Genomic DNA, 23,940 nt, shown 5'->3' with positions numbered 1-23,940 from the left:
GTGTGTGTGTGTGTGTGTGTGTGTGTGTGTAGAGTTGAACATGCTGTACAAGCCTGTAAGTAGTGTGTGTGTGTGTGTGTGTGTGTGTGTGTGTGTGTGTGTGTGTGTGTGTGTGTAGAGTTGAACATGCTGTACAAGCCTGTAAGTAGTGTGTGTGTGTGTGTGTGTGTGTGTGTGTGTGTGTGTGTGTGTGTTGGGGGGATGGTTATTATCGTTTATTATCAGTGTGTGTGTGTGTGTGTGTGTGCTTGCCTATGTGTGTGTGTGTGTGTGTGTGTGCGCGTGTGTGTGTGTGTGTGTGTGCGTGTGCATGCGTGCGTGCGTGTGTGCGTGTATGTGTGTGTGTGCGTGCGTGTGTGTGTGTGTGTGTGTGAGATACAGCAGAGTACTCACCCATAGGTAGCCCTGAGGTAGAGAGGTGCTGGCCGCGGAGAAGCCCAGCAGAGCACAGTGGACGGGGTTGTGAAGAGCAGCTTCCAGCTAAAAAGAGACCAAAATAAATATTGGTTGTTAGATATAAATACCGCATATGATTGTGTGCGTCTCATTTGCATATCATAATATTCCTCTTGGCACTGTTTGTGCTGCAGATGATGTTGAAGCTGGAGAGTGATTTCCCAGCGCTCCTCACATCTGGGCCGAGGTCTGCTGTTCACACCCTGGGGGGGCTAATACATTGTCAGCCAATAAGGGGGTCTTTACTAGGGGGTTCCTCCACCTGCGTCATCAACAGGGGTTCCTAGACCCCTGTTAGTCTTTACACTACTTAACTAACCCGGTCCTAACCTGGTCCTGGTCTGATGGGAGTTCTCAGATCGTCATAAACAGCTAGTTGAACTGAAAGAAGTCTCTTTTCGTTCCGTTCACACATCGACTAAATTAGGATTGAGAAAATGGTATGCTGGGACGTGTGGTATTTGAAGGGAGCACCAGACTGGGGGTGTCTAAAGTGGCATTAGGGTAGGAGTCAGATAGATATGGAGGAGACAGTTAGTGCAGTGCTTTGTAGGTTAGGAGTAGGATTTAGTACAGTAAAGTATAGTTTATACAGTAAATGGTAAATGGGCTGCACTTATATAGCACCATATTCCAAAGCGCTTTACAACGGCCTCTCATTCACCCATTCACACACACATTCACACACCAATGGCGGCAAGCTACCATGCAAGGCACCGGCCCGCTCACTGGGAGCAATGTGGGGTTCAGTGTCTTGCCCAAGGACACCTCAAGACGTCCCCAGCCGGGGATCAAACCGTAGAACTGCCGACCTTGCAATCATTAGACGCCGCCTCTGCCTCCTGAGCCACAGCCTCTACCTCCTGAGACACAGCCTCTACCTCCTGAGCCACAGCCTCTACCTCTATCAGCCTCTACCTCCTGAGCCACAGCCTCTACCTCCACCAGCCTCTACCTCCTGAGCCACAGCCTCTACCTCCACCAGCCTCTACCTCCACCAGCCTCTATCTCCTGAGCCACAGCCGCCCCGGCTGTGTTGGACAGGGAGCCAGTGGACATTATGGAGGAAAAATTCTGATTACAAAATGTGGTGTGAGTGAGCAGTCTGGCAGCTGAGGTAACAGCTGTAATGTATTGAGTGAGCAGGTGGCAGGACCAGGAATAAGTGAGTTTCAGTAGTCCAGGTGGGAGGAGACCAAGGAGTGTAAAGTGGGAAAAGGGAGCAGCATACCGACGGGGGGATTTGAGCCATCCCAGTGTGATTTAAAGGAATTGAATGGGTTCCATCTTTCATTTTGTTCCTGAGGGTCCAGATTCTAAAACAGTCAGGAGCGATACGTGTGCAGAAGCAGTGAGGCCTGACAAAGTGAACATGTTCATTCTTACGATTATTATTACAAATAACTTACGCCCTTAGCACAGGTCCTCCAGTTTGACCCCTGCAATGTATCATAGTTTTGTTTTGGACATTATTTATGCAAAAATAAGGAACAACAGGGGAACATACTGCTCTCTCCTCATTTGACCTCAGCCTCAGCCAGGCACTGATCAGATGTTCAGATGTTTATTAAAGATCAGTGGTTATTTCTGGCACAAAGGGCCTCGTTTATAAAAAGGTACTTGAACGTCATCTTTGACTTTCACGTAAGCACATTTTTCTAAACGGACGAAAGTATTATTTATAAAACGGGCTGTGCTTGTTTCAAATTGCGTACCTGCTTTGTTCTATACATACCAACGCAACTAAAATGAACGCAGGTGAATGAGGTTTGTATTAACGCCCTGTGGTAGCGGCTCAATTATAGCGGCTGAATTAAGCCAAGTGCTATAATATAGGGTAGGCGTTCGTCTGGAAGCGGGAGAGGGCAGAGAAGAGTGGCTTCTCGGTAAGTTGCATTTGTAACGTTTGATCATGACAACTAACCAGGCACATGCTTATACTCAGTACTCAAGTTGTAAAAGAAAATCAGGGAAGGTGGTGGATTTTATCATGTGAGGACAATTTTAGCATCCCCACAGCATCAGTGACTTCAGTGTCAGAGACTTGGTAAACATGTCATTGCATGCGTGCGTGCCCACTCGCACCTTGAAATAGCAGTAATACCACGTTCATTGCTAAAATGACATAATGGATTTTAATCATTTGACAGAACAGGTGTCAAATCTGAGAGCCAGTATAAAAAGAATAGAAATGTACATTTATAGAGTACGGAGCATAAGCAGGAAGACGCGCCCTCTAGTGATCTCTGTGTGTAAATAGCAGATTTACATTCTAAAAAGGGGGTCTATTTGATCCCCAGGGCGGCTCTACTAGTACCGTAGGTAAAAAACAGGCACGGCTGTTGTAGTGTTAACGGCTTACAGCCCAGGATTCCTCAGACTCAACACAGCTGAACTGTTCACACTGGATAAGTTTCCGGTCTCCCCGCAGTCCTGCGACTCATCACTGAAGGACATCCATACCCCTCCTCTCCTCCTTACCCATTCTCTCCCCTCACCCCCCCCCCTCCCTGCCCTCAACCCCCCAAGTCAGTCCACTCTACCCCTAACTCCCCAAGATACTTCTTCAACGAATCACTCTCCCCTCTCTTCTCCTCCATCGCACAATTCCTGACATTCTCAGCTGATTTGGAGAACGTGGTGAAGAGAGGCGTGAACACCTGGCCCCACTTTCCCTGGGACGCTAGCCTCACCGATAGCACCCACCGCCCCACCCCGACACCGCAAGAAGACGCTAGCCTGGGGGTGCTTGGGTGGCGTAGCGGGTTGGGCGCTGACCATGTGGCCGCGGGGTCCCGGTTCGGTTCCGGCCGGGGACATATCCTGCATGTCATCCCTGCTCTCTCTCTCACCCATCCTTCCTGTCTACATCTTCACTGTATCTATCAATGGGATGAAAAATATGAGTGGGACTGCCCCACTCAGAAAAAAAATTACTTTAAAAAAGAAGACGCTAGCCTCATCAACAACACCCACCCCCCCCCACCCCGGCACCGCAGTTTCCCCCCTCCCTGAGGTCACCCATAAGCAGTTGACACTCTGACAGTCTGACAGTCCCTGCTTCCATAGAGTTTATACCTTAGACCTTCCTGATATAAAGCTGGGACTCTCAATTCTTGCTATCCCTGTTCAAATCAGTAACAGAACTAGCTGTTGGCTAATCCCAGGTCAGAACACCCACAGCCTACACAGAGACCAGACACAGAGCCACTGAAGTTAGCCCATTTTAACACTAGAACAGCCGTGTCTTTTTAAGGAGGGTCCTGAAATTTGATAGAGTGCAACGATTAAAAAAAAAATAAAAAATACTCAAAGAGTGAGTGAAAAGACCCCACCATGGCTGTTCTAGTGTTAATGCTAGATCTTTGTAAAAAAAAAAAGTGCTTTTTTTATGCTTTTCTATTGTAAAGTGCTTTGAGTTGCATTTCATGTACGAAAGGCGCTATATAAATAAAGCTTTACTTACTTACTTACTTTGAATTGCCCCTGTTGTATGAAATGTACACAAACATGCCTTGCCTTGCCTTGTTTCTCTCCCTCAGGTATTAGCCAACCGATAGCTGTTTCTATCCCTCGGGTGTTAGCCAATCAATAGCTTTTTCTACTCAAGTGTTAGCCAATCAATAGCTTTTTCTACTCAGGTGTTAGCCAATCGATAGATGTTTCTACTCCGCAAGCTTGAGCCAATTAATAGCTGTTTCTACTAAGGTGTTAACCAATTATTGGCTGTATCTATCCCTCATCGTCCCTATAGGCCCAGTAGTGTGGGCGTAGGCGGGTGTATGACCTGCATTGTGACCGTGAAAGTATGTTTATTGCTGGGTGTGAGAGCGGGCAATGTGGCAGACGGAACATCTAATTGCATGGCTCAGGGAGTGGGGGGGTGGTGAGAGGGGTCAGCTATGGATGCTGCACGCCTCTTATTGTTCCCCTGAGGCAGGAAACATCAATCATGGGTAATTTATAACATCCTCTTGCCAAGTCCCTCCCCCTCTCCCTCACAGGGTGTGTTTGTAAACACACAAACACACCACAAAATAAACGCTGGCCAGATGACTGCTTCTGCCCATCTGTCTGGTTCCTCCACCCCCCCCCCCCCCCCCCCCCTCCCCGTCTCTCTCTCCATACATTCACATCACACAGATGCATCCTCTCTCTCTCTATCAATCTCCTAGCCCTTGGCCTTCCTCCTTCTCTCTCTCTCCTCCTCCTCCCTCTCTCTCTCTGTCTCAGCTAGTCTTCCTTGAAGGTGCAATCCGTAACACCACCTTTTCCCCCACAATACAATACAATGTTATTGTATTTTTTTATTTTTTTAAATGTCGGTATCTGATGTGTGTTACATCCACACACACCCCGCTCCCCCCCCCCCAAACACACACACACACACACACACACACACACACACAACACACACACACACACACACACACACACTCATCAGTGTTAATGTTACTCAGATGCCAGCTCTTTCTTAGATATGTTTGCTTAAGTTACCAGATAAGGCAAGCATCTGTAGCTAGTTAATATAATGTTACCACATTAGACAGCTGTACGCTACCTTTTTAAAGCTAAAGCGACATATTGATATCCAAACCGATGACCTCATTTCATCCATATACCCCGGCTATGTCAGCAAGGTAGCTAGATGGGCATGACACTTATTACATTTAATTTTGGGGACAACTGACGAAGGTACAGCAGGAGCTACTGCCATCAACTGAAGGAAATGTTGAAGTAGGATCCTGGTACATAGTTTGATGAAGAAGGCAGACGGTTCTATGTTAGCTGCTACCACTGTACTGTTGTACGTGTGTAGCAGATTCTTAGCAAAGATGGCATTTTGACTCTGCTCACGGAGAGAGAGGATATTTATTTCTGCTGGAGAACTGAAATCTCTCAGAGAGGAGAGGTGGGTGGAGGTGTGTGGTGGAATTTTTGCAAAGACGCCCCCCCCCCCCAAAAAAAATAAAAATGCACACACCTTGGCCAAAACAAGGCCAGCCGCCCAGCCGCCCTGCTTAAGATGCAGTGTTTACCTTCCACAACTCAAGCAGCTGTTGCTGCTGTTACAGATTACACCTTTAAAAGTAGCAAGCTATTTTTTCATTGCTAATTAAGCCGAATCCATAAGGACAGTCCATATGGAGGCCCTGTGGTTATGAGGGACGAGGTGGGGGGGGGCGGCAGAAGTAGGGGATGGTGGTGGCTTTGGGGGGCTGCAGACTGCTGGGTTTTATCAGTCACCTGAGACCGCTGGATGTACCAGACAATCTTCACAGCCGTAGATTGGTTTGTCTGTTAGCGCTCCCTAGAGCAAGTCTGCCGATGCCTCAGGGGTTTCCTGAAAACCCCTCTAGGCATTCATGGATGTATACACCATATATAGACACAGGAAGTAGTACAAAGAAATACACAGAGGGATAGGCCATATACAGTGCTGCTTGAAAATATGTGAACCCCTTTTTTTTTTTTACCATGAAATCTTTATTTAATCAGAACCAGTATTTTTAATCTGACATAGCAGGTTTATATTTACCAATTCCGTATGTTGGTTTAGAGAAAATCATGTGTGTAGTAGGAAAACAAAATTATAAAGAAATGAGTGCAGGTGCAAAAATAAGTGATAAGTGTGGCACCTTCATTAGCAGGTGAGCTAATTAAACTTGCAGTAAACGTCTCGTATAGCCTCTAATCAGTCTCTGACATCTGTTTTGAGATATTTCTGCCCACTACTCCTTACATAAGTGAGCCAATCGAGTGAGGTTTGAGGGGTGTCTGGCATAAACTGCCCATTTCAGGACCTGCCACAGCATCTCAATTGGATTTAGGTCAGAATTTTACTTCCAAAAATTACTTACAATTACTTTCAATCCAAAACACAAATGTTCTTCATCCTGAGCCATTCTTTGATACATTTGTTTGAATGCTTTGGGTCGTTGTCTTGTTGAAAGACCCATTTTCAGCCCAGCTTTAGCTCCTTGACTGATGGCTTGAAGTTCTGTTAAAAAAGATCCTGGTATACGTCAAAATTCATGGTTCCCTTAATGATGTGGAGTCGGCCAGGTCCAGAGGAGGAAAAGCAGCCCCAGATCATGACATTCCCACCACCATGCTTGACTGTTGGGATACGGTTCTTTTGGTGGTAGGCAGTGTTGGGTTTTTGCCAAACATAGTGGATTTGATTGTGACCAAAAAGGTAGATACTACGCTCTGAAACCCGACATGGCCTTCTGCTGTTGTAGCCCATCCGCGTCAAGGTTCAACGGGTTGTGCATTCTGAGATGCTTTTCTGCTCACCACAATTGTACAGAGTGGTTATCAGAGTTACCGTAGCCTTTCTGTCAGCTCCAACCAGTTGACCTCCGTTCACCTCTCTCATCAACAAGGCGTTTCCGTCCGCAGAACTGCCGCTTACAGGATGTTTTTTTCTTTATTGTACTCATTCTGAGTAAACTCTAGCGACTGTTGTATGTGAAAATCAAACCAGCCCGTCCGGCACCAACAATCATGCTACGGTCAAAATGACTCAGATCCCATTTTTTCCCCATTCTGATGGTTGGTGTGAACATTACGTGAGCTTAGAATTATAAGGTTATATCTCCGTTTAGGGTAGTTCAGAGATATTGAGCGTCAAAGTGTTTACATTCCATTATGTTTTGTGAGATGGAACCTTTGTATTTTTATGAATTACTAACTCAAAAATTTCAACATTTTAAAAATAACACCACACAGGCATTAATAAACACCTAATGGATCAGATTATGTAAAAAAACAAAAAATTGACAAAAATGGAGATAGAACCTTATAATTCTAACGTCACGATTATCTGAAACCCCTGACCCGTATCTGCAATATCTGCATTGCGCTTCTGCCACACGATTGTACAGAGGACTGGCTGAATCCACCCAGCAACAGATACCCAGATATTGTCCTCTCACAGGGTGTACACAAAGACTTTAGGGGATCAATATTTTAAATCACAAATCGAAGTCCCTCAAACAAATTATGGTGGGAGCTAGTATGGAAACATCCATAGAGAGAAGGAAGCAGCCATCGACGGGCACAAAGTAAGTATGAGGGTTTTCAGCAATGCCCATTTCGCTGATGGTGCCAATGCTAATAAGGTACCAGTGCAAAACCATTTAAAAATCAATGTGATACAAGGTTTCACTAAGTCAATTGTCACTCTGCATCACACACTCCATATGTCTACTGAGAGGAGAGGAGAGGAGAGGGGAGGGGAGGGGAGTGGATGAGGGGAAGAGAGGAGAGGAGAGGAGAGGAGAGGAGAGGAGAGGAGAGGAGAGGAGAGGAGAGGAGAGGAGAGGAAAGGAAAGGAAAGGAGAGGAGAGAAGTGGAGAGGAGGGGAAAGGAAAAGAGAGGAGAGGAAAGGAAAGGAGAGGAGAGGAGGGAGTTGGGCGGGTGGGCCAAGAGGAGAGGAGAGGAGGAGATACCAGGTGGAGAGGGAGGTTGGCGAGAGGCAGGTGAGCAGCCCGAGGGGAGATTTGATGGAGGACTTTAGGGGAATGAGAGTGTGGGAGGGGATGGCAGGTGAGCTAATTAAAGAGAGATTTGTTGATGTGACGAGAGGGCGGTCTCACAGCTGCTGGTTCTCAATGACCCAACGCCCGACATTACCCCTAGGGGGCGCTAGTCCATATGGCAGTTCCAGGTGGGCATCCTGGTGAGTGTATAGGCCGCACTGCAGCTCTCCGGTGAAGCCTTCTACCTACGATAGCCTCCAGACAATGTTTCTCCAACAGCACCAATGGCAAACTCACACAGCACACACACACTAACACCTGTTGTAGCCACCGATAACCTGCCCTGTGGTGGAAGCTTATGTTATTGTTTACCTTTCACAAAGAACACCTTGTTTACTGTTGTTTAGGATTCCCTTCGCAGAGGAGGGCTTACCCCCATAACCAATTACCATAGTAACCAAACCCCTGAGGGTAAACTCAGGTGAGGTGTTTCCCCTTATAGCTGCAGTCGGAAGGTTCCTGTTCAAGCGCTGTGAAATCGACGTTCCACCGTGACTACATTTACCACCGCATTAGATAGTGTGACGGAGGCTGTGTGCTGCTAGTGCACGGCATGTCACATGTATGCATGGAACTCTCCAGGGACTTGCAGTGTTATCAGTGATGCATGACGGTATTGTGTGGCAGCTACCCTTGTTGAGACCAGGCTTTCTGATGTAGGAAAGCCTGAGGGAGATCCTTTGCAGAAAGCAGCGACGAAGGGTGGAAACCTTTTTTTCTTCTTCGTTTTTTTATGTTTTTAGGGCATTTCTGCTTTATTGCAGGGATAGAGGCAGTAGAGATTGACAGGAAGCATGGGTGATAGAGAGGAGACATGCAAGATGGAACATGCAAGATATGTTGACGGCCAGAATCAAACCAGAATCGGACCCTGCGATAACATGGCATGGGCTTTGGTGAGCTACGCCAACAGGCGCCCGAGGAAGCCTGTTTGAAAATGTGTGAAGCCTTGCGACACATTAAATCAATCACATACTACTTAAAGATTTTCTAAATCTTAACAGATTTTTTATCTGAGAGAGTCCCCACACATCAAAAAATCATGGATTGAACAGTTTTGATCGTACTGCGTGTGGTTTGCTCTGATATTCCCAATACAGCACACCACATACATAAAGATCTGATCTACGACAGTCTAGAGCAGGGTCGGCAAGTAAGCACATGGCGGCAAGCTACCACGCAAAGGCGCCGGCCCGCTCATTGAAAGCAATTTGGGGTTCAGAGTCTTGCCCAAGGACACCTCGACACGTGGCCAGCCGGGGATCGAAAAACCGAACCACCGACCTTGCGATCTTTAAGGGCTCTGCACACAGCGTGCGATTTCTGTTGCGCGTCAACATTCCATTTTGAAGTTTGAATGGAAGTCTATGAGAACATCGCATCTCAACACACACGGCCCCGATTTTAATCGCACGGCGAAAATTCGATTCCATTCATTTTGAATGGGACAAAGCACACGGCGTGCGAGTTTTGTCGCACTGTCAAATTTTGCAAATGTTAGCTTCAAAATGAATGGAATCGAATTTTCGCCGTGCGATTAAAATCGGGGCCGTGTGTGTTGAGATGCGATGTTCTCATAGACTTCCATTCAAACTTCAAAATGGAATGTTGACGCGCAACAGAAATCGCACGCTGTGTGCATTGGCCTTTAGACGCCAGCTCTACCTCCTGAGCCACAGCCGCCCCATATTAGAATCTGGCAGGCTCTGTCCTTCATCCTGAAATGGATTCTCTTTAATTGAAGGGTGTGCTATATATCCCTTGTATTGGATTTCGTAGGAACTGTGATTTCTAAAGATGGCCCAAAAAAATCTATCTATCTTAGAGACCACTTTTGTTTAGTGTTCATCCTACCGTACATTGGGGGCATACTGAGTCATCTGACGGTAAGAAACGTCAAAGCCGATTGGCTGGTTATTGAATAGACCTCTCTGCTGTTACGGTTCTCATCTGCCCTGGTCACATGTTTGCTGAGTCCGCTGTCGCTCTGAAGGTGGTCGTGCTTATGGCTAGTTAAACTCAGATATTGCATCTGTTCCGATTCGGTTTAGCAACTTCAGTGGTAACTTTATGAGGCTACAAATAAAGCTAATTAGTTCTCTGGATACATTTAGATTGTTTATAGGCTCCCATATTTGGCTGATAGTTTGGTTGATTGCTAAAACCTTTCATCAGTACTTTGTCTATCCACTCAATATACAAACTGAGTGCACTTTTTTTACGAGTACTCGAAAGGTTGTTTAAACATTTAAAATGCCCCTCCTCTGTGATTTCTAAGCCTTCTGTTTCTATAGAGAACAGTGGAGGATATCTGCAGTGTTATACCCAAATTAAGTAATTATGCCTTAATAATACATGAACAAAAATCTGCTCTTAAAAAAAACATCCCTAAAAGAGTCAGGTACATTATACCCCAAGGCACTGCTCCAGCTCTCCCCTCTCCAGTCCCCCAGGCACAGCGCCTGCCCCCCACCCCCCCGACCCCCAATCCTACATACCAACAATCTCTCACACGCACTAACAGGCACTAATAGAAAACTTCCTCTGTCTATTAACTGATAATTGACTAGCTCTGGCGGTCCCTCTCCCAGCTGCCTCCCCACCCCCCACCGCCCTAGGCTACACCAGGCACCAGGGACGCAGAGAGAATACCTGAAATGACCTACTACTGTGGAACTACTGCTGCAGGTAAGGTCAAGCACACTTAGCAGGCTTGGAGGCTAGGGGGTTAAGCACACTAAGCAGGCTAGGAGGCTAGGGGGTTAAGCACACTAAGCAGGCTTGGAGGCTAGGAGGTCAAGCACACTTAGGGGGCTAGGAGGTTAAGCACACTTAGCATGCTAGGAGGCTAGGAGGTTAAGGAGGTTAAGCACACTTAGCAGGCTAGAAGGTCAAGCACAGGAGGCTAGGAGGTAGAGCATGCTAAGGAGGCTAGCAGGTAGAGCATGCAGGCGAGGAGCGCTAGAGAGGACGTGTAGGTGGTCTGTAAACAGGGCATGCTCTAGTGTGGCACACACAAAGGATAATTCCCTCGAAGGCCAGTGCTTGTGAAGACGTGTCCTGTGCATGACAGAGTGAGTTGGTTGGTATTCAGCGCAGGGGGGAATCATAGTGGATTAGCCCATAGGACTCAATCAATATGTATACAGAGGTTGGGATTGAACTGAGGAAGTCACTCCCCCAGTTAGCACGCACACACACACACTCATACACACACACACGCACATGTTTGCAATTACGCAACACACACACACACACACAAGGCCGCCGCTACGTATACACTCAACAAGCGTTGTGCGTAGGGCACCAAAACAGCCGAATGATCATCAGTAATAATCATAATGATGATTTCCTTAAATTAGACCATTATTAGACCACCGTTAGTGCTAGCGCACCGCCTCCCCGCCCCAGGCGCCCCTTCAACAAAGATGTTCTTCAGAGATTTCTTTCTTCAGAGACTACGAGGCTACACTTAGGGCATCCAAATGGCCAGCAGCGGCCTTGCCCGCCCACACACACACACACTCAAGAGGGCCCTTCATCTACGTAACAAAGAATGAAGAATGCACACATGGAGTAACGCGACAACAAAGGGACAGCCTTGTGTCTGCTCGTTATCTGTGGCTGTTCAACATCCCTCAATGAGCTTAACACAGTAGGACGGCCGACCGAAGTCGAGACTCGCCGCCGGTGTTATGGTTTCATGACCTTGTGTGTCACCCAGGTGATTTAAATTCCACCGGCATCGAGGGACGGACATCAAAGTGGCGACCACCTGTCGAGCTGGCAGCCCTACTGTATATTCCGCTCAGAATATCCGGTCATTTGAAGACCACACTATTAAACCATCTGCAGCAAATAACTGATTAGGGCTGTCTCTTTTTGTACATTTACATTACATTTACATTTCTGGCATTTAGCAGACACCGTCCTTTATCCAAAGCGACTTAGAAGAAATCCATGTGTCTAAGGAAGTGAATCATCTATTCATCACAAATCGTCTATGTTTATGTATTTAGTTTTTCAAACTCGTCAAAACTTGATTGACCCTTCGCGATGCTCTCTCTATCTCTGTGTTGACTATGAGCTTATGGTTAAGTCAGGAATGTAAGAGTCTGTACAGTAACAATTCCTCCTCTCCGCCCCAGATAACCCTTCAAATCAGTTGTGGTAAGTGGCAGGAAGTGAGAGAGAGTGGTTTTGCATGTTATTGCTCCTAGCACGGCCTGACATCGCTGCTCTAAGGCACGGCCTGACATTGCCGGCAAATCACAAACTGCTCTGAGATTGTCTTTTCCTTGCGTCCTTCACAGCTGCTCGCAGAGCGATTGCAACACGTCGGAGGGCTAATGTGATGCAAATTCCGCATGTCTCTCTTGCGTCGCCCCCGGCGCCCTGCGCCCACACGCCGACTTTGGCACGCCTGGATGAAAGCGATGGACTGGCCCCCGAATACTGTCTTTCTGAAGATCACCACGGGCCAAGAGTTCTCTCTCTGTGGTGTCAATCTCTCTCTTCCATCTCTCTCTCTCTCTCTTTTTCTCTCTCTCTCTCTCTAGTTCTCTTTATGCCAGGCACACACAAAAGAGCCAGTCGTGGTGCGTTACAGGGAATCCAACACTGTACCCATGGGGGTCCTGGATGGCACCAAGCAGGATGCTCGTGGAAGGGTGTGTGTGTGTGTGTCTGAGTGAAGGGGACCGGCCTTCCCAGAGAGGGAGGGGGGTGAGTGGAGGGGGTCGCCTGCCACTGGGGGGGGAGGGAGGGGGGAGGCAACTGCCTGTCTATAATCCTCAAGATCAGATGGCAGGAAATTCAGAACAAAGGGTATTCTGGTGCCCATTGAGTCACAACAGACACACGCACACATAGGCGCACACACACACACACACACACACACACACACACACACAAACAGACACACACAGACTCACAGACACACGCACACATAGGCACACACACACACACACACACAAACAGACACACACAGACTCACAGACACACACACACACGCACAAACACACACAACCAGGCGGAAATTGGCACTGTTGCCAGGGCAGCACTACACACAATCAAGAAGCAACAATCTGGGTTTGAATCTCCATCCCTGGAATGCCATCTATCAAGGCCAGCTTGGCTGCACAAAAGAGAAATTCGATCAAAAAAAACTATTTCAGAAAAATAATAATCAGGTGGCTGCTTTTGTAAGGTGAGGTGGAAAGGTGACTGCATGACTCAATTCATCTCACCACCCACACATATTCAAACCCCTTTATCTGTTTTTGGACCATATGACAGTAGCATCCAAAGCCCACTTCTGACAAAAGACTTCCATTCTCAATATGAAAATAGTGTGCAACAAGTCAGTTACCCCCCAGAAGAGGACACTATGCTTTGTGGCCTCTCTAAGTAGCCTCCTTCTGTCCTTCAGCCTTTTGTATTTCAAAACCACATTCATTCTGGTACTATTCGAACAGCAGTCTGGCACCGGTCCAGGTCTGGGAAGCAGGTAGGTAGAGAGAGGAAGGACTGACATGGTAATTAGCGCGGGAAGAGCAGAAGGAGGTGAACAACAAACCAACGTAACACACGCGAACAGACGACTCGACGCAAGCGGGACGCAAACACAACCACAACGCATTTTCTTTGAACTAAAGCAGCGTTTTTCAAAATTCATTTCCGTCACGCCGGAAAGTCGTGTCGCTGAATCAAACGGAGAAGGAAGAACGTTCAGACTAGTATATTTTAGTCGCTACATCTGCTCAGGAGTTTTCCTTTCCTTTCTGTTTGTACAATTTGTCTTGACAAGTGAACCCGAACCACCAGGCTTAGGGGAGGATGAGTCCCACTCACAGCTCTCTCCACTGTGAGGCATTTGCTACAGAGCACAGATGATTTCCAGTAATTACTTTGTGAACTGTTACAGCGACGGATCAGCATGCTTTAGTAGATGACCTGGCAGCCAGCTAGTGCAAGGCTCAGGTACATCTGCCCCTGGATCTGTACCATCAGCACCACACTGCCCTCTGTTGGCCCGGAGAGTAACAGACCACAGAGGAAATGGATGGAAGCCAGATGGAGGAAAACTTATGCAAGGCACATCTGAGGGTTGCACAGTAATAAGCATGTAATATGCATGTAATACGCATGCCATAACCATGATAATCAAATTCGAATGCACACAAGCAGACACACATATCAAGCTGTTTACACCAGAGCATGCAACTGTTTTGGAGCCCTATCCATAACATCTACATTGTCCATGACCATACAATGACTGTATAGTAACTGCAGATGTAATTCAAAATGTGCGTAATCCTCTTAAATACACTTGTGTCTTCTGTTCTATAATAGTAGGTCATATTTCAGTGTAGTTTCTTTGGATCTGGGCTGGACTCCAGAAAAAGATGAGAGAGAGAGAGAGAAAAAGGAGAGGAGCTGTAGTTGGCTTCACTTTGTTGTGCACTGTGTAAACTCTAGCAGTCCAACGTAAACCATCACCACAGGTTCAATACACTTGACATTTGCAGCTCTTTAGGGCTGACATTAAAAGAGATCTAGATCGACAAAGATGAAAGTCCTCAGGCCCTCTCCGCACCGCACCTCGTCCAAGATGTTGGAACTGCTTCAACTCACGCTGAGTTTGTTTTCTCCAAAAGCCAAAGTTTGACTGCTGCCCTAACCCCTTGCGAAAGTGCTCCTTTGATCCGCAGTTTAAAGCAGTCGCAGCTTGCGTGCTGTCACTGCTTGCTGCTCTACTGATGGCGACATGCTAGGCATGTCTGGAGCAGGGTTTTCGCTGAGCCCGTTGACCCAGTCGCCTTGACCGCGACGCCGGGCCGTATCGGGGCCCAGCGGCGGTTCCACTGTGATCTGGCTCCACACAGAGAAATCACGTTGACACTTCCTCCTGCATCCTCCGTAATCCGCGTGCCCAAGCCCTTATCTCATCGCCCCGTTTGAACTCCGGGGATGAGCAGCAGCTGTCTGTTTGTGCCCAGAGATCAGTTCCCCTCTGATGCCGGGTGACAAGCCTCGGAACGAGGCGGAAGGGGGGGGGGGGATGAATAAACTAGCGACAGATTAAGGCTCTACTCGAAACCAATCCCTCCTTCACACACGACAACGACCAAAAATCTATAGCCCTCTTAATTAATTAGTCCGGGTCCTGGGAGACCAGTGGTGATGGGGAGGTTACGACTTTAGCAATTAATAAAGCAAAGTCTTGATGAGGGCTCAGGCAAAAAAATAAAAACATGGCTGCCGGTACGGAGTCTGCTTTCCAAACAGGACGCGGGCACTTTCCGCGCCCCCACTGTTTGTGTGTTTGCCAGAGGGATATCGCTGCGGAGGAGAAAGGGGAGACTGCTATGCCTCAGCAGATCTGTGTTGAGGCATGGCTTTTAATCCATGCTGTGGCATCTGTTCAGAGAGGAGAGGGCTGCTATCTATTGCTCAGAGAGGACGACCTTCGCGTGAGGAAGAGAGGGATTGCGTAAGGTGTCATCCTGACGACTTTACCCCCACCCAAAAAAACATGTTTTGGGTGTGGGGGTGGGGGGGAGGGCGGGGGATAAATAAATCAACAGACAGTGTTGCATCAGGGAAAGGGCACCTTTCCCTTTCCCTCTCGCTCTCTGTCTCTCTCTCTCTCTCTCTCTCTCTCTCTCTCTCTCTCTCTCTCTCTCTCTCTCTTCCCCTCTTCCTCCCGCCCTCTCTCCTTTTTGATCCATATTTCATGTGCACCTCATCTTGGGCTTGGCGTAGCGTGTAACACACACACACACACACCCAGCCTTCGTATCGAGCCACCTCTTCTTCACCCGAGCTGTAACAGCTTTGAGTCATCACAGTCATAAATCAGTTCCTCACTAAACAACGGTCGGCTATAAATAGACTCCTCCGCTAAACACATGGGCCACCGTCAGAGATGTCCCTCAACGAGCTGATCTTCCCCTGCTCGTCTTCCCCCTGCTTCCCCCAGCCACTCTTCTCCTGGCCAGCTGAACACATGGCCGCTGCTGCTCTCCTCTCTCTTATCACCCCATCAGCAGGAGAGATGGATGAGATGGAGAGCAGGGGGGACAGCATGCACAGCAAGCCCCCCCCCAAAAAAAAAAAATATGGAGCAAGACCACTGAACAAGCATGGTCCCCAACAACCCCATACCGATGTGTCTGGCTGCACTGAAGGACGTAGACAGTTTCTTTTGAGATTTTGAGAGTCCAGACCAGTGAACTTGGTCAGGCTGGAGATCTGTATGAACTAATGGAGTGTATTAGGCAGAGATATTAAGCAGCCTCTGGTCTTTTTAGCCCACAAACACAGTAGCTACAGTAATCCTCTCTGGGAAAAAAAAAAGGAGGAGAGGGAGAGTGAAAGAGAGAAGAGATGCCGCCCAGCCCTTCTCTCCATCTTGTCATCCTGTACTTCAAAGCATACATGATGAAATCCCCAAAAGGTATTAGAGAAGCTCTCTCCAACAGCTAGCTATCCCCATCTCTTTCCTCTGCTAATGTCTCCTGAACTGGATGAGGAAACATTTCAGAGTCTTCGCTGCCATGGATGTTTAAGAGCCCGGTGAGGTTTGAACATGAGGAGAGTACTGGTGAAAGACTCGTTCTTCTGTTCTTCACTCAGACAGTATGCACTAGCATGTTCTTCACTGAGACAGTATGCACTAGCATGTTCTTCACTGAGACAGTATGCACTAGCATGTTGTTCACTCAGACAGTATGCACTAGCATGTTCTTCACTGAGACAGTATGCACTAGCATGTTGTTCACTCAGACAGTATGCACTAGCATGTTCTTCACTGAGACAGTATGCACTAGCATGTTCTTCACTGAGACAGTATGCACTAGCATGTTGTTCACTGAGACAGTATGCACTAGCATGTTCTTCACTGAGACAGTATGCACTAGCATGTTCTTCACTGAGACAGTATGCACTAGCATGTTCTTCACTCAGACAGTATGCACTAGCATGTTCTTCACTGAGACAGTATGCACTAGCATGTTGTTCACTGAATGAAGAACACTTCTGATATCCAAGGACGTGTGTGATGTCGTCCTTGGAGACACCGACACCATAAAAACAAGTACGCATGGGATGTCATCACCATAGAAACAAGCACATGTATATGATGTCACCACCATAGAAACAAGCACATGTATATGATGTCACCACCATAGAAACAAGCACATGTATATGATGTCACCACCATAGAAACAAGCACAGGCATGATGACATCACCATAGAAACAAGCACAGGCATGATGACATCACCATAGAAACCAGCACATGTATGATGACATCACCATAGTAACAAGAACACACGTGATGTTACCACCATAGAAACAAGCACACTATTATTCTTTTTAAAAAAAAATATAATACTTAACCTTTATTCATACATGGGAAAACACACAAAAGCCTCACAGGTGTGCACCCTGTCCACAAAAGCTATACAATTATAAAACAATACAACAAATACACACCTGAACACCATATGGGCTTGTTGAACCTCTCATTCCTAAACCATGGACATTAATATGGAGTTGGTCCCACCTTTGCTGCTATAACAGCTTCTCTCTGGGAAGGCTTTCTACTAGATTTTAGAATATGGTTCCGGGGATTTGCTCCCATTCAGCCACAAGAGCATTAATGAGGTCGGGCGCTGATGTTGGGAGAGAAGGACTGGCTCGCAGTCGGCGTTCCGATACATCCCAAAGGTGTTCGATGGGGTTGAGGTCAGAGCTCTGTGTGCAGGCCAGTCAAGTTCTCCCAGACCAAACTCGCAGAACATGTCATTATTATGGACCTCACGTTTGTGTATGGGGGCATTGTCATGCTGAAACTGGAAAGCATACAATTCTCTAGAATCGCATTGGATGCTGTAGCATCAAGATTTCCCTTCACTGGAACTAAGGGGCCTAGCCTAAACCATGAAAACAGCCCCCGACGATAATTGTGTCCATATATACTTTTGTCCATGTAGTGTATCAAGAGAAACAGTCGCAACACATCCTCACATCCTTCCTCAAAGAGGGCCTGGATCAACACCCGATCACACAAGCGGCACCAGAACAACCAACTGTAATGTTTTTGGAAGATTGTTCCAGCAGTGTGGTGCACCATAACTAAACGTGGATTTACCCAATACGGTGGAGTCCCGAGGAACCTCAAGCGTTAACCAACTGTGAGAACGAGTTAATTGATGTACTTGAATTTCAATAATGCTTGGTTAGGCTAAGCCAGGAGTTTATGCAGTAGGCCTTTATATACCAAAAGGGAGTAATGAAGATAGATCTACAGGCCAACCTTTTAATAAAGTGTGCAATGATGAGTATTAAAACTATCACCTTTGATCAAACGAAGGGTGCTATGGTAGATGGCATCGAAAGGTTTGAGAGTAGTTATTGCTGCGTTTTGATAGATGATATCACCATTATTAAGTACTGGCATGAAGGTTTCTTGCTCTGCTGTTCCGAGAAAGGCAAGATCTGTTCCTATAAAATAAGCCCACCTTAAATGTTAAATGTCCTCTGTATGTTAATGTCAAGTCTCTGTCATACCAAATGCCCAGATATTTATATTTATAAGCCACCCAAAGTGCATATAACGCCAAGCGCCAGGTTAAACATTGAAACATGCCCCCTGAATATCAACGATCCTGAAATGTTGATGTCTTAACGTTTGATCGGGAGGGCATGACGCACGTTTGGGTAGGAGAAGAGAACCAGCCCAAGCATTGATGGTTGTGATACACCCTTTGATATGTCCAGAACATCAGATTTAACACCATCAGTTACAGTTTTAACTCAATCACTTTCACACTAACATTCGAGCTTGAGACACAATGTGTTCATCTCACACCAATTCTGCAGAAATATTTCCTGCTTTTAACTCATTTTGCAGTTCTAAACCACACAGTTAACAACACACTATACACAATTCTCTACATTTGGCACAATCTTCCTTGATAAAATCTCTTGCAAAATCTCTTGCTAATCTCAAACCACCAATCACACAATCACACTCCTCATGTGGGCAAACACCTACTGCTTTTGAATTAGCAATCATAGCTTTAGCAATAAAAGGTGAGCTCTCCTCTGTTGGAGAACAATGGATGCCAACTTTGCAGAGAAAGGTAGAGCGAGAGGTGTGAGAGTTAGAGGAGGAGGAGGAGGAGGAGGAGGAGGAGGAGGAGGAGGACGAGGACGAGCAAGAGCAAGAGGAAAACAAAGATTACGACCTAGGAGAGCAGTTGCCTCTGATGAGATTAGGGCTACTTTGGTTGACCAATTTGATGAAGTTGATTTCAACCTCGCAAAAAGGACAGCAATGGGGAAGGAACGTCATCGGCCAGCATGACATTAATAATAATAATAATAATAATATCTTGGTTTTATATAGCGCAAACCCAACAACACTTTACAGAATGTAAGTCTGTCTGACTTTCTGTCTGAAAATTCTGTAAAGTGTCCTTGGGTTTCAGCATAGCAGTAGAAGTTGAGGCCATGATGACGGAGGATCTGGCCGAGGGGAAACATGTAAATGGTGAAGAGGAGGGGTCCAAGCACAGAGCCTTGAGGCACGGCTTGATTGACTGGGGCTAGGGGGGAACTCGAGCCATTGAGGGTAACAAACTGTTCCCTCTTTCAAATCGGAGAAATTGTCCAATCATATCACAGCAAAAGTCACTACAGGCAGAAAACTCGGACAAACAACTCGCTAATATCTGAGGGTGAAAAGCTTCTAGACGAAACATTCTTGTCATCTTTAAATCTTGAACTCCCGCCATTGTAAGTCATTGAATGTCATTCAGTCACGGTCGGTCAGTCAGTCACTGTCAGTGAAGAATTTGAGCGAGCGTTGTTTGTTTGTCCGAGTTTTCAAAGGGGGCGTGGCTTAGCGATAGGTCTATTGGTTCTTAGAAGTGTCTATTCATTTGCTGGTGTGTGTGTGTGTGTGTCATTTGACAACAACATTTCATTTGGAGAAGACATAACATTATTTTGAACCGAGTGTTTGCTTTTGCAAGACATTTGTGGAGTTTAGGGTTTCGTATGTGAGTTTTTGAGGATTTGTGTTTAGAGTTAATGAGCCATGCTTTCAGAAAACGTGTTAAAGCGATCGAGAAAAACTATAATACGCAATGCGCTCTATCCGTTAAATCATGTTCGAACCACCTACATGAAGCCTGATCCAGGCCTATTTCAGGCAACAGCTGAATGAGTAGGTATGCCTTGGAGAGATCTATAAATAATGGAGCAATGTGTTATTTTTTCTGATCTAGGCAATTGAACACATCATCTAAGGCAAGCATAGCAGCTGAGACTGCGCTATGACCAGGTCTGGAGCTAATTCGGTGGACATTGAGAATAGAATGAGAAGATAAAAAATGTTCTTAGCTGGGAGCTGATCGGGGACTATAATACTTTGGAAAGGCAAGATAGCATGGATACTGAGCGGGAGATATCTAGGTCGGAGGGGTCACGGCCCGTGTAGAGAGGGAGAACATGGACTGCCTTCCAGACCTCGGGGATAGCACCTGAAATAACTTTCAGATTAAACAATCTCAATGTCAATAACTCTGCTGTCAGGGGCAACCGAAAGCTGCAATAGGCCTGGATCAAGCACATCAGCCCTAATGGGATTTTTTCATGTCAATTTTAAGCAGGGCGTTTAGTACATCACAAGTAGAAAACGGTTGAAATTAAAACAAAGATCTCCCACCCAGCCAACTGGGGGCTTGGAAACGGAAGTGCAGGATCAGCCAAACCACCCTTTCTCTCAAATAAAAACGGCTGAGATAAAAAGCTGATTAAAGGCATTACTGATCTAAATTATCTCTGTAATGAGGCCAGAGTCTGACAGAATGTCCTCAGGTATGGAGTAAGAGGAATATCCATGCTTCAGACTCAGAGCTTTAACTGTTTTATCAAAATGTTGTATTTTCTACTGTATAGTGGTGATGTCATCGCCATAGAAACAACATGATGCACACACATGATGTCGGGCCATCAGAGACAAGCAAAGACACAAAGTCCTCCACAGACCGGCCAACTAGAGATGTCATGTCCTCTACTGAGCCATGTAATCCTGTCCTGTTCCACTCCTTGTCCTCTCAGAGTATGGGGATCATCATCATTGCATCCGCTCCATTAGTCTGGCCTTGATCCATTAGCCTGGCCTTGAGTCTCACACGCTACCACACACTACATGGAAACAAATAGCAGTGGGGGAAAAAACATGTCCCTGTGACATTCAAATGCCGTGCCAGAATGGAGCATGGACGGATGAATAATAATAATAATAATAATAATAATAATAATAATAATACATTAAACTTATATAGCGCTTTTCTAGACACTCAAAGACGCTTTACAAACTGAAAAGATCGAGTAGTAAAATAAAAAGAAACAAAATAAATAAATAAAATAAAGTATAGGGGTCTAATTAATTTTTAGATGACTAAATCTAAATCTAAGTGTCTTTGTAGGACAATCTACTCTGTATACTGCAGGTATATCTAGATTTCGGGCGAAAAAGCAGCGAATAAGCAACGCCAGCGTCCTCTCTCGACCGGCATTTTTTGAAAAGGGAAAATCCTTACTAGTATGATCAATGTAATGCTAGCTAGCTACCTCTAAACATGGATTTGGCTGGGCATAAATTAATTAATTTGAGGTGGTTAAACACAGTCTGGCTATCTTATCTGTCTGGTTAACTTATCTGTGTAGTTCTGTGTAGAGTTTCTCTCCAGAGCCATAGACAGATGTCTGTGGTGTAGCGTCCATGAATGAATGGATGAATGGGTCGTTGCAGGAGTGTGACAAAGAAAGAAAGTGGGCCCTGTCTGGGAGTTCAAATGAAGCACCACGTATAATACAGAACCATGAGTCTACTTAAAACGTAAAAAAATACATTTTTTCCACCTAGGCAGCACTGAGACAGGAAGCTACCTGAGGCAACCTTCCTGAGCACTCTGAAACATTTAACACTAACACTCACGTTCACCCTCCCCAGCAGTGGGAGACAAGACAAACACCCGCAATGACCCCTGGCCTCAAACATGCCATTTTCCTGCTATGACTGATGGATAGATGATCCACTGATCCATAGATGATGGGGCGGCTATGGTGCAGGAGGTAGAGACGCCGCCTAATGATCACAAGGTTGGCAGATCGGCGGTTCGAGCCCCGGCTGGTCACATGTCGAAGTGTCCTTGGGCAAGACACTGAACCCCAAAATTGCTCCCAGTGAGCGGGCCAGCATGGCAGCTTGCCGCCATTGGTGTGTGAATGTGTGTGTGAATGGGTGAATGAGAGGCCGTTGTAAAGCGCTTTGGAGCAGCTTTGGAGCAGCAAAAAAAGTGCTATATAAGTGCAGTCCATTTACCATTTACCACTTACTTGTGTATACAAATGTATTGATTGTAACTCGCTTTGGAATAAAGCGTCTGCTAAAGGCCAAAAATAAAATCTAAATGTAAAATGCACTTCTGTGCGTCATCCAGATTATAGAGTAGAGTACAGAGTTCCTAGTCGAACGCACTGTGTAACTATAAGGTTGAGGCACGCAGCGACATCGACATTCTAATTCACATCGTGAACAACAAAGTCCTCTAGGGATACGCTGTAGCCTATTAATGAACACTGTTCCGCCTTATGTACCTCAGAAGTGGGACAAATGGTGCCTAGTAGATTGGGTCACTGTGTGTGTGTGTGTGTGTGTGCGTGCGTGCGTTTATGTGCGTTTGTGAGTGCGTGTGTGCGTGCATGCGTTTATGTGTGCATGCGTTTGCGTGTGCACACACAAATCACTCCACACTAACAAATCTCAGTCAACAAAGACCGGGGGTCTCCGTTGCCTAACGAGTTTGCCCAGAAGCTCTGTACATCCCCCCGGAGCACAGGGGGAGCACGGAGCAGTGAGTGGATGGATGTCCCTCAAGTGACCCAGCGTGTTGTTTATGCTACGCTGCGCAAGAACTTTTCTTTTCTCTGTCGGATTCGTCTAGGGCCCCCTTCGGCCACATCTCTTTTAATCTGCCTTCTTTCTTATTTTTTTCCCTTTCCTCTTTCCTTCTCTTTCCCTTTTTCCTTTCTCCCTCTTCTCTCCTCTGTAACTCAGACTGTGCCAAGAGTGTGACTGCCAAGACTGGAGAGAGAGAGAGAGAGAGAGAGAGAGAGAGAGAGAGAGAGAGAGTATGAGAGGGAGGGAGAGAGGGAGGGAGAGAGAAAGAGAGAGAGTGTGTGAGAGAGTGAGATAGGTAGGGAGAGAGAAAGAGAGAGAGAGAGTGTGTGAGAGTATGAGAGGGAGGGAGAGAGAAAGAGAGAGAGAGAAAGAGAGAGAGAGACTGAGTGAGCGAGAGAGAGAGAGAGAGAGTGACTGAGAGAGAGCGACTGAGAGAGAGAGAGAGCGACTGAGAGAGAGAGCGAGAGAGAGAAAGAGAGAGAGCAACTGAGAGAGAGAGAGAGACAGAGAGAGAGGGAGACTGAGTGAGCAAGAGAGAGAGCGCGCGAGAGAGAGAGAGAGAGAGCGACTGAGAGAGAGAGAGAGAGCGACTGAGAGAGAGAGAGGCTGCTGAGGAGTTAAGCCCCTAATCACAGGCTGCTCTGCATGGCAGATTTAAAGTCAGTGTTTAATGCTACCTTCTCTGAGTTCTCTTTAACCCGGCCCTCCGCTCCCACATCTCCTCCAGTGACAGCTATATGGCACCCGCACCAACGCATGAACGCACACATGCACGTACACACACACACACACACACACACACACACACGCACGCACACACACATGCACACACACATGCACACCAGGGTTTCCGTTAGAAAAATTTGCCGCCGGACATCGTGTCCGGGAAGATTTCGATTTACCGGACAAACGTGAATTATTCCGGTCATCATATTAAAATATAATAAAAATTT

The 23,940-nt window shown here is 46.5% G+C and overlaps 1 protein-coding gene across 1 annotated transcript in view; it reads right to left on the bottom strand.

The window, feature by feature from the left end:
• The window catches only part of arhgef10la (Rho guanine nucleotide exchange factor (GEF) 10-like a), a 123,451-nt gene that overhangs the window by 46,316 nt on the left and 53,195 nt on the right, over positions 1 to 23,940 (bottom strand). Inside the window, exon 17 of the mRNA XM_080545679.1 lies at positions 394 to 480. Coding sequence (XP_080401805.1) covers positions 394 to 480 — 87 coding nt within the window. The remainder of the gene's footprint in view (positions 1 to 393; positions 481 to 23,940) is intronic.

The sequence above is a fragment of the Nansenia antarctica genome (genome assembly GCF_963989245.1).
Source record: "Nansenia antarctica genome assembly, chromosome: 15".
Lineage (NCBI taxonomy): Eukaryota > Metazoa > Chordata > Actinopteri > Argentiniformes > Microstomatidae > Nansenia > Nansenia antarctica.
Note: the sequence above shows the minus strand (reverse complement) of the source record. Positions and strands in the feature narration are given on the sequence as shown.